This window comes from Schistocerca serialis, chromosome 2, assembly GCF_023864345.2.
Source record: "Schistocerca serialis cubense isolate TAMUIC-IGC-003099 chromosome 2, iqSchSeri2.2, whole genome shotgun sequence".
In the NCBI taxonomy this organism is placed as follows: Eukaryota; Metazoa; Arthropoda; class Insecta; order Orthoptera; family Acrididae; genus Schistocerca; species Schistocerca serialis.
In genome coordinates, this window is record NC_064639.1 from 619,066,733 (window position 1) to 619,080,515 (window position 13,783).

General features: G+C 38.9%; 1 protein-coding gene across 3 annotated transcripts in view; it reads right to left on the reverse strand.

The window, feature by feature from the left end:
- Nucleotides 1-13,705, reverse strand: part of LOC126457673 (DNA repair protein RAD51 homolog 3-like) — a 41,963-nt gene extending 28,258 nt beyond the window's left edge. For 2 of the 3 annotated variants that reach the window (XM_050094177.1, XM_050094174.1), the window contains exons 1-3: nucleotides 13,351-13,705; nucleotides 13,194-13,241; nucleotides 3,957-4,066 (exon numbers count right to left, since the gene is read on the reverse strand). In XM_050094177.1, coding sequence (XP_049950134.1) covers nucleotides 3,957-4,066; nucleotides 13,194-13,241; nucleotides 13,351-13,459 — 267 coding nt within the window. In that variant the 5' untranslated portion in view covers nucleotides 13,460-13,705. The remainder of the gene's footprint in view (nucleotides 1-3,956; nucleotides 4,067-13,193; nucleotides 13,242-13,350) is intronic. The other variant, XM_050094175.1, reaches the window with a different exon arrangement.
- Between the last annotated feature and the right edge of the window lie 78 nt (nucleotides 13,706-13,783).

Here is a 13,783-nt window from a genome sequence, read left to right on the forward strand (position 1 = left end):
TGATAACTCAGGCTACAAGAAAGATACAAATATGAAACTTGTGTCGAATTGTTTACAACTATCAAAGTTTTCTTCTGTTTTAGGTTCGCAGTACGTAAGTAGTGGATGAGGTGCAGTGCCCAAGAAGCCATGTTAACCAATCAGGAGAAGGCATAGTGTGTCCTGTGGTACCTTGAGACATGATCACAAACCACAGTGCAGAGACACTTCCAGACAACATTTGGAATGAATCCATCTGATGTAAAGAGCATTAAAGCCTGGTATGAGAGGTTCAAGAACAGAGGATCGGTTGCTGACCTTCAGAGGTCTGGTCGACCAAGAACCTCAGCAGACAGGGTGGAAGCTGTAAGGCAGTTTTTTCTGCGAAGTCCAAAGAAATCGGTGCGCAGGGCCTCACATGAATTACAGATGCCAAAAAGCTCTCTCCATGACATTTTACACAAACGTTTATTGTTTCGTGCATACAAAGTGCAAATCATTCCGGCCTTGTTGCCCAATTATAGTACACGTCGATACGACTTTGTGGTCGAAATGCTATCATGTATTGAGGACGACGATGGTTATCTCAGACGAATTGACTTTTCCGACAAAGCAACCTTTTTGTCAGTGGTGTAGTGAATCGCCATAATGTGCACATTTGGGGTTCACAACCCCCTGGCGAGGTGATGCAGTGCACCAGAGGCAGTCCAAAGGTGAATGTTTGGTGCGTGCTATTGCACGATTGAATTATCAGGCCATTCTTCTTCGCTGAGGCTACCATCACATCTGCAGTGTATCTGTACATGTTACAACTGTATGCTGTTCCTCAGCTCAGCATTGCAATTGAAACAGTTCACTGTGTCGCATGACTGGGACATTTACAGACTTGTCCTGGCTGTTGTATCTGTCAAATATGAAATGACCACACACGATATTAATATGTCTGACTGCAGCCAGATTCATGGGTATCTGACTAATGGGACACTCCACCTCCATGGTTATACTGACACTGAGCTTTTCATGTCATGGACATAAAGTGAATAGTTTATTATAACAGTATATAAAGAAGCCACAGTGAAGCAAATTGCTCACCATTTCAGGGCTAGGCAACAAGAGCAATTGAGTGGCTGTACCTTCCAGAAACATCTCTTCGCTATGAGGTGCAGAAGCCACCACCCCACAGATGAACCACTGTTCATCATATGGCACAGTACACAGAGGGTGCCCTGACACAGAAACATTACTGTTGGGCACTCCATGAACTGAATATGATTGTCGGGACTGACGAGTTGAAGTAAATATGTGATGCCAGTGATAGGCATGAATATGTAGAAACTAAGTCAACAGCGCACTGCTCAGGCAAATGGTAGAAGGATAAAATTGTAGGATAATTTCAGGGTCAGAAGATATTCATATCGATTGTCTCATGACCTCATCATGTACAGCTATTAGTTCACTTATAGCTCTCTAAAGGTAGCCGGTACATTGACCAAGAAAACACACCACTGGACAGCTCAGAATTATTTGAGGAACCCTTCATGGATATGCTGGTGCTTTTGTAGCTCCTCAGATCACATGTCCTCAATTCTGTTCAGCACATCTGTGTGTAATGAGCAACATGTGCACATCTTGACACATCTCTAGCCATTAAGCTGTGTTGGCTGTTGAGTGGTCTCGTTGATTTCAAAGGTTCCCTAACACACATGCTGTCTAGTGGAGATGTTGCCACTGTCATCAGGGCAAAAGCAAGTACCATATACTATTTGGTAGGTGTTCCTAACTCAACAGCTCATGAATGAATATTTATCTCAGGTTAGCATTATAGATAAGACCCAAAATTATTCTGTAATTGTTAATCATTTGTCTTTTCTTCACCCAGTTCCTGAAGATAACTTGATCATTCCTAAAAGATGGATTCCTCTTCAATATTTTCTTTCTTTTTAAGTGGGAGAACATATTATAACTGTTAAGTTATCTGACAGAGAAACAGGTTAAATCTAATGAGACAGGAATACCACTGCTTACAGACCATATTCAAAAAATTCTCTTGATGTTCACAGGAACATCCTGAAAATGAAATTATGAGGGGTGAATGAAAAGTAATACCTCCACCTTCATTAATTGGGTTTGGATGGGAATATTTTCAATGTGGAAATAATCCTTAGAATGTGATCTTTCATTACCAATATTCACTTTTCCACATAATCACTAGCCAATTGCATACATTTCTGCCAACGATGAACAAGTTTTCTGAAGCTGTCACGGAAGAAGTCGACACACTGTTTCTGCAACCACAGTCTCACAGTGCTCTCAATGTCTTCATCAGAAGCTTAAAGATGTCCCCGCAGATCGTCTTTCATTATCAGGAACAGATTTTCATTCTCATCCTCATTCATTCTCGTAATGCGAGAAGAGTTCCTGGCAAATTTCAAGTCTGTGCGCTTTCATTTCAGGAGTCAGCATCCGGGGTACCCATCATGCACAGATCTTCTGACAGTCAAGCAAAGCAATAATGTGTCCCACACGTTCTTGTGAAATGCCGATTGTGCTTGAGTGAAACGATGATTGTCCTGAATCAATCTGTCAACATTTTGCTTGTGAAACTCGGTGGTTGCAGTCACAGGACATCCAACTCTTTTTTTGTCATGTAGGTCAGATGTTCCCACCTCAACATCTTTAAACTTACTCGCCTGATGAGGCACAGTACTCACATCGACACAACTGCCCTAAACTGCTTTCATCTCTGATGAATCTCCTTTGGGGTGACACCTTCTCCTGTTAAGAACTCAATGACTGCACGTTGCTTAAACACACTGACCAACCTTCTGCGCAGGGTGCCATACTTTACATCGTAACAACACAACCGTTCAATGTTAAGGCTTCCTGGCAACTGGAGCTGTAGAGAATAGGCTACGGAACAAGCCAGTACCTGCCGCATACCAATGCTGGCAACTGTTGAAGAGTTACGAAGGTGGAGGCATTACTTTTCAGTCAAATCTCGTACTTTCGCTGAGCAGAGATCTGAAACTATATCCAAAGTGTTTAATGAATTTCCTAGAAACAAAAATATATGTAATGTAGTACATACATATACAGGAAAAGAAAAAAGCAAGGTAACAAAAAAACTGACTCATATAATTTATGCACGCTGACAGATCACAAACACTGTATATTAATTCACAAATGTGTATATGATTTCAGACTGTTAATAAAAAATAACAAACTTGGCTGAAAGCAATTACTTTTGATGGAATAGTTTTGATACACAAACTTTACAATTCTTGCCCTCCAGGTCAACTGTATAAAAACATTACAATTCCTGCAGCTAATGACACAATAATTATATCACTGACTGAGTCCTTTTACAGCTACTACTCGTACATTCTCTATTTTGTGCATTTTTACTGACTGTCAAATTATTTCCATACTATTTGTGTATCTTTTTGTTCTTGATCACTGCCATCTGATTTGCTCTATGTCCTACAGTCACTTAAAAAGTTGGATCTCGTGTCTTGTTGTGTATGACATGAATTGTAAACCTTTGTACTACATTCTACCTATTTTTTGACCTGAATTCTGTAAGACCGTATTTCTTCGATGGTATACTTCAACATTTTTATGTTCATCTAATCTTCCTCATAGTTTCAGGAGTTTATATATGATCAAAACTAACGATAAGGTTTTGTCCTATCCTTGTCACTCTACACCTGCAAGTCTATAGATGCCTGTATACACTAATTCATTTTTGTTGTTTCTTAAATTGTAAAACCAAGACATATCCAATACCTTTGTTAAAGAGATCCAGGGATAAATCTAACTACTGCAGCTGCTGCTGCTACCACAACCATGGCCACCACCACCACCACCACCACCACCACCACCACCACAGGTCACGTGCTTCCTAACCTGTCAGTACCATTCGTTGTTTTTAGCTGCAAATTTTCATGTGTCATATATGCAATTTGCTTTTTTATTACCTGCCAGATGTCAAGTGCCGTCTTTACTTCAGGTGGTGACATAGCAGCTTTCCAAAACAGTTTTGTATTACTTGCAAATTTTTTAACTATATTATCAGCTGGAGAGCCCTCTGAAAAACAAAAACAATATACCATATGCATAAGGTGTTCAAAAAATAGCATTAACTGAAAATCAGTATGGATAGGATGCAGAAGAAACAGATTGCACATTTTGAATGATACTAGAAACTGAACAGAATGAAAAGCATGGCTTTCACAAATGTTCAATAATTTTTTACGGTAAAATTGTTCAGCTGGGCATATTGTTGAAGCTTTTTATAGAACAGGTCCAAGAGGGGTGGGAGTGGAGGTGGGGATGGGGGCTAGAAGGAGTTGGGAGAAGGAGGAAGGGGAAGGTGGGCATCATGATAGTTATGACCAACAAAGGGAAAAAAAGCACTGTACTTAACACTGAACAAATCATCATGGTTACAAAATTTTAAACATGGCTGAAACAGCAACTGTTAAAAATCTTCACAGTAAATGATAACAGCCAAACAGTTGCAGGATAAAGATTTATTGAAATCCTTGACCATGGTTTTGGTATATCTAAATACACCTTCATCAGAAGCAAAAATACACCTGAACATGAAGACACCTTCATTAGTGAAAATCTTACATTAAAACTTTTATATATTTTATTATAGTTAAAATCATAGGTCCCTGTAGAACGTTAAATGTGGGTGTGATGGTAACTTATATCTGGGAGGGGAGAGTAAAACTTGAGACTCGCCTGCCCCCCTCCCACCCCCGTCCCCTCCTCTTTCTCTCCCCAAGAACTGAACCCAAGGATCCTCAACTTTTTTTTATTAAAGTTCATCATGGAAGAAAGGAAAAATTAGGTATTAATCTCCCATAAATAACAGGACCATTACAGATGAAGCACAAACAGTTTCAACAAGGATGGAGAATGAAATCAACATGGTCTTTTGCAATGGAACCCTCCTAGAAATAGGTTCAAGTCATTTTGGAGAAAAAAAATACTGTAGTTTGTTTCAATTGTGCAACAGATGCTGTGGGATAAGCATAGATACTAGCTTCTAGATATTTGCAGAGAAATAGAATGAAGGGTTGACAGAAGTCAGCATGTGATCCACCTGATGTCACCACATACAGGCGATACAGGAAAATTTCTCTCAAAATCAAGAACAAAGAATGAGAATTGTGACTGAAGAGAGAAAATCATATTTTCTCCAAGTTCACTCAAATTATGTTGGCGAAACTTCTATAACATGTATCAGTATTGAACCAAGATGGTAGTACAGTGTTATTTATTAAAAATTATAAATGCACACAAGTTAAGCTGTAATGCATCAAACAGCTGCACGAGTGCTATGCAGTAGATGTTCATGATGGTACTTGCAACACACTATTGGAGGCATACTTGTTAATTTTTATTCATAACTAAACATTAAGTTATACAGCCAGTTGTCACCTTTCAAGGCTCTGGGAGGATGTTGACACACCACATGTAGCATGTCACTTCCAACATATTATCTAAATGTTACACTACTACTTTATATTCTGCTACTGTCTCCATAATATTAATGCTGTACATTCTCCAGTCTGATTCAATTTCTCACATAGATTCAAAGTGTGAAAACTCATAGAATGAGTCCTCAACTACTTCCTGAAGTAAGTAACTGAACTACTACTATTCTCTAGCTATAATCCATATGGCAGATACTCAGAGAGAGAGAGAGAGAGAGAGAGAGAGAGAGAGAGAGAGAGAGGGGGGGGGGGGGGGGGTGAACCTTACAAAAGGACAGAATTTTATTAACCTTTAGTATGTTGTGCACAGATTGTCTGTAGTGTAGAATACAAGTTTTCAGCTTCGAGGACCCTGTGCTAATTTGGAGGGAACTGAAAAATGTGAAATTCTGGCACTTTTTCATTCTTTTGTCTTTAACCTTTTCAAATCTGCATGTGAAAAGTGTGAAAAAATGTTCCCAACTTCCATGCAACAAGTCGTTTGAACTTTGTTAGAAGCACACCTCTGTACTAGCATCATATCATCAACATAAAAGACAAAACAGAGCCTTTGGAATTTCTTTTATTGATGACTGAAGGCTGCTTCACTGTTTGTTACACTGAGATATTCTGGTCTGGCGTCAGATCAGATATGACCACACAGAAAGTCCTAACAGTGGTGATGAAGAGAGATGGAGGGTTGATTCCTGGTCACAGGATAACAGATGGTGTGCTGCCTCAACAGACTTTGGAAATGGTATGCATCCTCTAAGTCTGAGAACTAATAGAAATGTCCACTTATAAACATTCAGGAATATTAGAACACCATGCAGATCTTATGCCTTTCCATGCAATAAGGGATAATCTTGATACTGAGAAGCACAGTGTAGGGTTCTCTAAGCACACCCCTTCCTTGAGACTTAAGGAGACAGTGTCACCACAGTAACAATTGGTCTCAAAGAGCTGAATTGTTATTTAGCTCAAGAAATTAGTATCAACTGCACAATGAAAGTACTGGAAGAAAATGTTGATGACACTAAGCTGAAATAAAAGATTAATACTGTTACTTTAGCCTCAGTATGTTGTGCCCTGAAAATTGCGACAAAAAAAGGCACGGATGATTCTCTTACTCTCCTCCAATGAGTTTGCATAGACAATCAGTCTCCATTCTTTCCAGTGCACCTCTTCACTGACAGTGGTATATGGAAGAGCACAAACTCAGAGCTTTATGCATCATGCACAATGACACAAGACGAAACAGACTGTGGAATGCAGAAATATGCAATAACTGATGGCATATACCTTCTACATAAAGTGTATGGAATATGATTACAACAGTGACAAAATGCTATCAGTTCGGGACAGCACACTATTACAAGGGAGGACAATTCTCACAACAATGAAAATGGCAGTTACAAACTCCTTCCTGAAAATAATGCCTTACAAATGTACTAAAGGGTGTAGCACAGGAATCTGCAGCTGCGAAGAAGCCACACTCTGGTACTGTGCCATTTACAACCACTGTCACAGCTATGTGTGTGAGAATTTGTCCAAGTCAGACATCAGTAAGGAGGATGGTGACATGGATTACAAAGACTGGAAAACCCTAACTGATGTTTTGTTTCTCTGTGATTTTTTACTGCATTACACGTTTTTCATTAATAGTATTTTTCAATTTTTAAGTATACCTTTAGCTGGTAAGGCCTAGTATAAGATGTTATGGACTGCATTTTTTTGTGTAAAATATACATTGTATAGGTATAAAATTGTGTTTTTCCTGTTGTTACATGCTTCTACTCAATGAAGATCCAACTGAGGGCAGGAAGGGGGGGGGGGAGGGGGGGTTCTTGGGGTAGTTAAAAATTGAAAACAGCTACCATGAGAAATTCATTTTTTTGCCTTTTTTATGTGGTCTTAGGAGAAATGAGTGCTCTATTGAGTGTAGGGAGCAGGTGGTGGGTGGGTGGTGGAGCAGGGGATGGTAGTTCCTTGACACAGGTGATATTATCGTTTTAAAAAATTATACAATTAAAATTGTAATACTCAAACCTGTCCTGCAGTTTTTTTGATAATTTGAGAATTTTTCCATTCTTTTCAACCTCCACATCTTGGTAACTGAGGTGTAAGAAACATGTTTAAGCTTTGAAAATGGTAGGAAATTTAATGCCCTACAAGAAAGATCTAAGCATTTTTGTTGTAGGATGCAAGAGAAAAAAATTATAAAGAAAAGATTGGGGTATGGGTGGGGGAGGGTCAGGAAGGGGGGGGGGGGGGGGATTGGCACATTTTTGTAATTTTTTTTGGCTCCTTCAGAATCAGACGTTTCAGAGTAAAAAACTTGGGTTCTACAGTACAGAGCATCTACATACAACATACTAAAAGTTCACAAAATTTTGACCTATCTATCTGCTGGCTGGATTATTGACAGCTAACACAAGTAGGGAAGACTGGTGTACATGATCTCACAGGCATCACAATTCAGTTTATTAAGATAGTATACTTCACAGAAGTTGTCTGCAGTGGTTATTGGGTTGATAATGCGTAGCTTGTTTCACATTTCTGATAGCACTTCTTCATTGAGAGATTTATGGACCACAATATGTAAATGAATGAATGATGTTATACTACAATTTGGTTCTACAGAGCCTGATACTTGCCTACTTGCAGAAATGACCAGAAGTGTCACATATTTTGATAAAGCAACAAAATCAGTGTGGTACTCGTCAGAAATGAACAATGGATAATAGAGCTGAAATCAAACAGTAATATTGTGGGTAGAGCAAACCAAAGACTGCGATTCACTGGCAGAACACTTAGAAGGTGCTACAGGTATACTCCTCCGATTGCAAAAATATTCTGTTCTTACCCACCTACATAGGGAGAAATGATCATCGCGATAAAATAAGAGAAACCAGGGCTCGCACAGAAAAATTTAAGTGCTCATTTTTCCTGCGTGCTGTTCGAGAGTGGAACTGTAGAGACACAGCATGAAGGTGGTTCATTGAACCCTTTGCCAGGCACTTTATTGTGAATAGAAGAGTAATCACGTAGATGTAGAACATCTATTGTCTTCCTGAAAAATGCCATGGAAATCTCCAAGTCACTCTTCCAGACTGTCACGAGCAGGCAGCTCGATAGATCCTGCATTGCTCTTCTCACACTTAGATCAAAATTACATAGATAGTACTGCTTTTTTGTCTAGTGGCAGATATCAGAAAGTGATGAACTTAAATCCTACCCATCTGATGATTTTCAAGTTTATAATTCTCATTCTGAAACTTGTAGCAGGATAATATGTTACTTGGGAAGTTGAACACATTAATTAAGCCAAACGTGCTTGAATAACACACTTTGCATCACAAACATAGTTTCTACCACTCTACAAACCACTGTGAAGTGCTTGGCAGAGCAAATATCACACTGTACCAGTTATTAGGGTTTCTTCCTTTTCCATTCATGTGTGGATGCGGGAAGAATTATTGTTTAAATGCCTCCGTAAGTGCTGTAATTAATCCAATCTTGTCTTCCTAATTCCTGTGTGAACAATACATACATGTTTGTAGTATAGCCATAGAATCATCAATTAAAGCTGGTTCTTGAAACTTTGTGAGCAGGCTTTCCTGGGATGTTTTATGTCTATTTGCCAATTCAGTTTCTTCAGCATCTTTGTGGCAACCTCCCATGGGCAAAACAAACCTGTGACCATTCATGTTGCCCTTCTCTGTACACATTCAATATCCTCACAAATTTTGCTTGATGCACCATATCATCATACTCTTGACAATAGGTGTGGATTTTCAGAAATCAAGAACTATTGCATGTATCTGACTGCCTTGATCCAAAGCTTTCATTACGACAGGTGAGAGATGTGAGAGTTGGATTTCACATGAACAGAACTCAATATGTTTGAGCTCAGAATATGTTCAAAGATTCTACAACAGATTAACGTCAAGGATATTGGGTCGTAGTTTTGTTGATCTCTTTTACATCCCTTCTTGTAAATGGGTGTACCTATGCTTTCTTTCAACTTGTCTCAGCCGAAAATTCAGTATAGAATCTGACAGAGATTCCATTAGGCCAATGGCCTTGCTCCAATGGTAACACTGGTTTCCTGTCAGATCACCAAAGTCAAGTGTTGTCAGGCTCAGCTAGCATCTGGATGGGTGACCTTCCACGTCTGCCGAGCACTGTTGGCAAGTGGATTGGACTCAGCCCTTGTGAGACCAACTGAGGAGCTACTTGATTAGGAAGCAGCAGTTTTTGTCATGAAAACTGACAACAGGAAGGAGAGTGGCATGTTGGCTGTGTGCCCTTCCATATCTGCATTCCGTGACACCTATCGACTGAGGATGACACACTGGTTTGTTGGTACTGTTGGGCCTTCCCGGCTTTTTCGGATGGAGTTTAAGAGTTTTTTTTAGGGATTCCATTGGGGCCTGAAGCTTTGGTTAATTTTAACGATTCCAGCTGTTTCTCAACACCACTGACACTAACACTTATTTCACTCATTTTTTCAGTGTACAAGGATTATATTTAGATAATTATTCTGAGTTTTCTTTCAAAAAGTAACATTCGAAAACGGTGTTAAACATTTCAGCTTTGCTGCCATCAGTTTCAGTTCCTGTCTCATTCGTGAATGGCTGGACATTAACTTTGGTGCCAATAACACCCTTTACATATGCCCAGAATTTCTTTGGGTTTTGTGAAAGATCAGTTGACAATATTCTGCTATGGTAGTCACTGAAGGCTTCACGCATTCCTCTCTTCACAGAAACTTGGTTCATTCCGCACCTCTCTCTCTCTCTCTCTCTCTCTCTCTCTCTCTCTCTCTCTCTCTCTCTCTCTCTAGTCCTGTGCTTTGTTTTACACCTATTAAGCAGTTTTGATGTTCACGATAAACACTTTAAGAATGGTTTACCACAATGTTGACATAACAATAAAATAGTGTTAACTGCAAATGGCAATACTGAGGAAACCAAAAAGATACCTCCGAAAAATTGCCTGACACAAGCGGTGAATCTTCCGCATTGTTGTTGATGTGGTCTTCAGTCTGAAGATTAGTTTAATGTAGCTCTGCATACTACTATATCCTACGCAAGCCTCTTTATATCCTAAAAACCACTGAATTCTACAGTATGCACGACCAAAGCCTCGTTCCCGGACTAGGAGGACGTAACACCAAGATGCTGTTCTCTTAAGGAGGGAGCAATGTTGCAGAAGAAGCTGAGTAGTAGTCACTGTGGTGTAGTGGTATGATACTGTTGCATGGGGAGTTGTGAGTTCAACTCACCTGAACTGTAAAATTTTAATTTCTATATTTTGTTCGAGGACATTCTATAAGTATCCACAAATATCAAGAACTATTGTATTGGAATGTTCTGTAACCGTATATATACTGTAGGGCCTGTGTGTTCTGGCTGGAGGCAGTTCGCTCCATGTTCTTGTATGTGCAAATGCTGAATAAACCGTCGTTAAGTGAAGTTAGTGTTCGTCATACATCTTATTACACATTCGTCTATGTAACACTAAGACCTACACATCAAATTTTCAGCACTCTTCTGTAGCACCACATTTCAAAAGCTTCTATTCTCTTCTTGTCTTAACTCTTTATCATCTCGAATCTTCCACATGTGGAATTTATTTCTGCCACATACTGCATTAAAACCATATTTGCATTTGGTAACTGCAGTAGATAAAATCATTAATAACTTTATTAATAAAGCCATTAATTATGATGTGAATCTTTCATCAGATTGGATGGTTACTGCTGCAAATGAATTCATCAGTCGCTTCAAAACATTTATTCTGTCTACAGTTAAGTATTGTTATTCTACTATGGTAGATTGCCATTTTCAGTAAACTGTGTACTAAATAAACTAAAAGGTTGAAGTCACTAATATGCATCAGTGCAATGGCACTAAACTAAAAGATGACTGTCGAAATGCTTATTCAAGTGAGAAATTTTATCAACATGTGAAGGCAAGGAAAGGGGAGACGATTGTGCACAGTTTGCAATTTTCTGAAAGTGTAACAATGTATTTAGCTACATTCACAAACCAATGTGCATCAGCAGGTAACACCATGTGATACTATCAGCTATAACCCACCTCTCTAAGGGGCGTTTTAAGTAGCTAGACTCCAAGTTGTCTGCCATTTCCTTTCCATTTCTGTATTAATTTCCACTACTATTCACTGCAAAACAAACATAACACCATATTGCACTACACAAATACTCGTCACAGCCATCCACATGGCACAACTATAAATGTAATCTAAATACTGGATAGCTGTGTAAATGACTGCTAGAGTGCTCAGGCCAACAGCCAGTTTGCATCAGTTGTAAGATGGTCACCAAGCACAATAAAGTTTCGTATGTTCTTTAGGTTGAAAGAAGTTAATTGGCAATTTCTGTGCAGAGGGCAGTTTGTCTCCAATTCATGACTGAACCATAAACAAAGAAAAGAATAAGATAGTGGTTTAAGCATATTCGACAAATTGGATGCCTCTGCAAATGAAGAAGCACGGGCCAACAATATGTGCCAGTTATTAGACACATTAGAGAATGTTTTTTATGTACTACAAGTTGACCAATAGGGGCAGTACAGAACTATGAATAGCTCAACCAAATGTAGGCCACATTTTAAGTCAAGAGAAATGTTCATTATTTGAGCCATCAGCTTTGACCAGTGACATTGTTTGTGGCATATTTCCTCTGTTGCTTTTAAAAGGAATGACTCACATCGAACATTTCTCTATACTCTGAATTTTGAGATACCATTTGCTGTACAAGATGAACTGCTTACAACTCATGTAGGCTATTTTTGAAAATGGCAAAGAAAAGAATACTGAATTTTGTGGCAACACTGTATAAAGTGGATGATGAATCATTTCTCCACATTTAATTTTTAACAGCAAAGTAACATTTCATCTCTATGGAAAGATGACTGGACTCAATGTTCACATATGGCATCTGCAAAACTTTGTGAAACATATGAGAATGTCAGTGAAGCTAAATGTGTTTTGTACCTTATTGCAAAACAAAGTTAATGAACCATTCCTTTTTGCAGAGGGAAGGGTTGGTACAATAACACAACTCGACGCACTGGAACATGGGCTGTTTCCTTGTCTTACCAAAGATTCACAAGGTTTCATTTTCAATAGGATCGAGCTCTACCGTAATGGTACTTTGATGTTCAAATATTTTGGGAAAGACGACCTGGCCGCTTCTATCTAACCAAAATCTGATAATACAAGCAACGCAAAAGCTGCACAACTTATACATCTAAGAAGATCATTAATAAAAATGCTACTGATTTCTGGTGCTGAAGTTATTAACAGAGATTCATTCCTGAATTGTTATTAAATTTAAATATAATTAGGATTACTACAATTTATTTGGCCATAGTTATTTTACGTTGATAAAGGCGTGTCAGCTTAATAAAAGGGAAAACATAAATCATATACACAGTCATATGCATAAATGAGCGTATAATTGCTCTGCCATAGTGTTGCGGAAGGAAGCACCCCAATGTTTGTCTCAAGTGATTTTGGAAAACCACAGAAAATCTAAAATCAGGATGGCTGGACAGAGCATACGCCTCCAGGCCAGTGTCTTAACAATTACTCTACGTCCAGTAGTTACATCTTTATATTCCTGTTCTAGTATAGTTAAACTGATGTTGCAATAGCCAGTAGTAGATCTGGCAGAGTCTTAGTGGTTGCTCTCACGTGTAAGTGTCCACCGTCTCCGCGCACTACTCCGCCTACGTGTACTCCCTGTGAATCAGAGCAAAAGTGATAGTTCACTTCAAACTTACATCACCTGCTGCATGGGATTGAAACACATCATGTCAGTCGTATCAATATCGCATAAGTTGACAGTAACCTTCATGTTCGATGTCTTCGTAATAAAGGTAACCGGCAGATTGGAGACATGAGAGAATGTCTCCTGGTATTGGTAGTGCTACTAGCGGTATTAAACTTGGTGTTGTCATCGTAATAGTCCACTGTATTTAGTCTGCATAGTTCTCACGTGTAACCGATATATCTCAATATTTACGACCCATTCAACAGTTTTTGGCGTAAATTCGGTAACATCTTCGACTTATGAAATATAAACACACTTAATTCCCCTCCTGACAGCTGATACTCAACCCAGTCTTCAATGATTCTTATGTTACGTCTCGGTCTCGGACTAACAATTTATAAACAAACTTTATTTTCCCTCTCTTGACTTAACAGTTGACAAGCAGTCTACTCTGACGACAGTTATCTTTGATGTTACTGACGTTCAGTGAACTCAAACCAAAGATAATTAA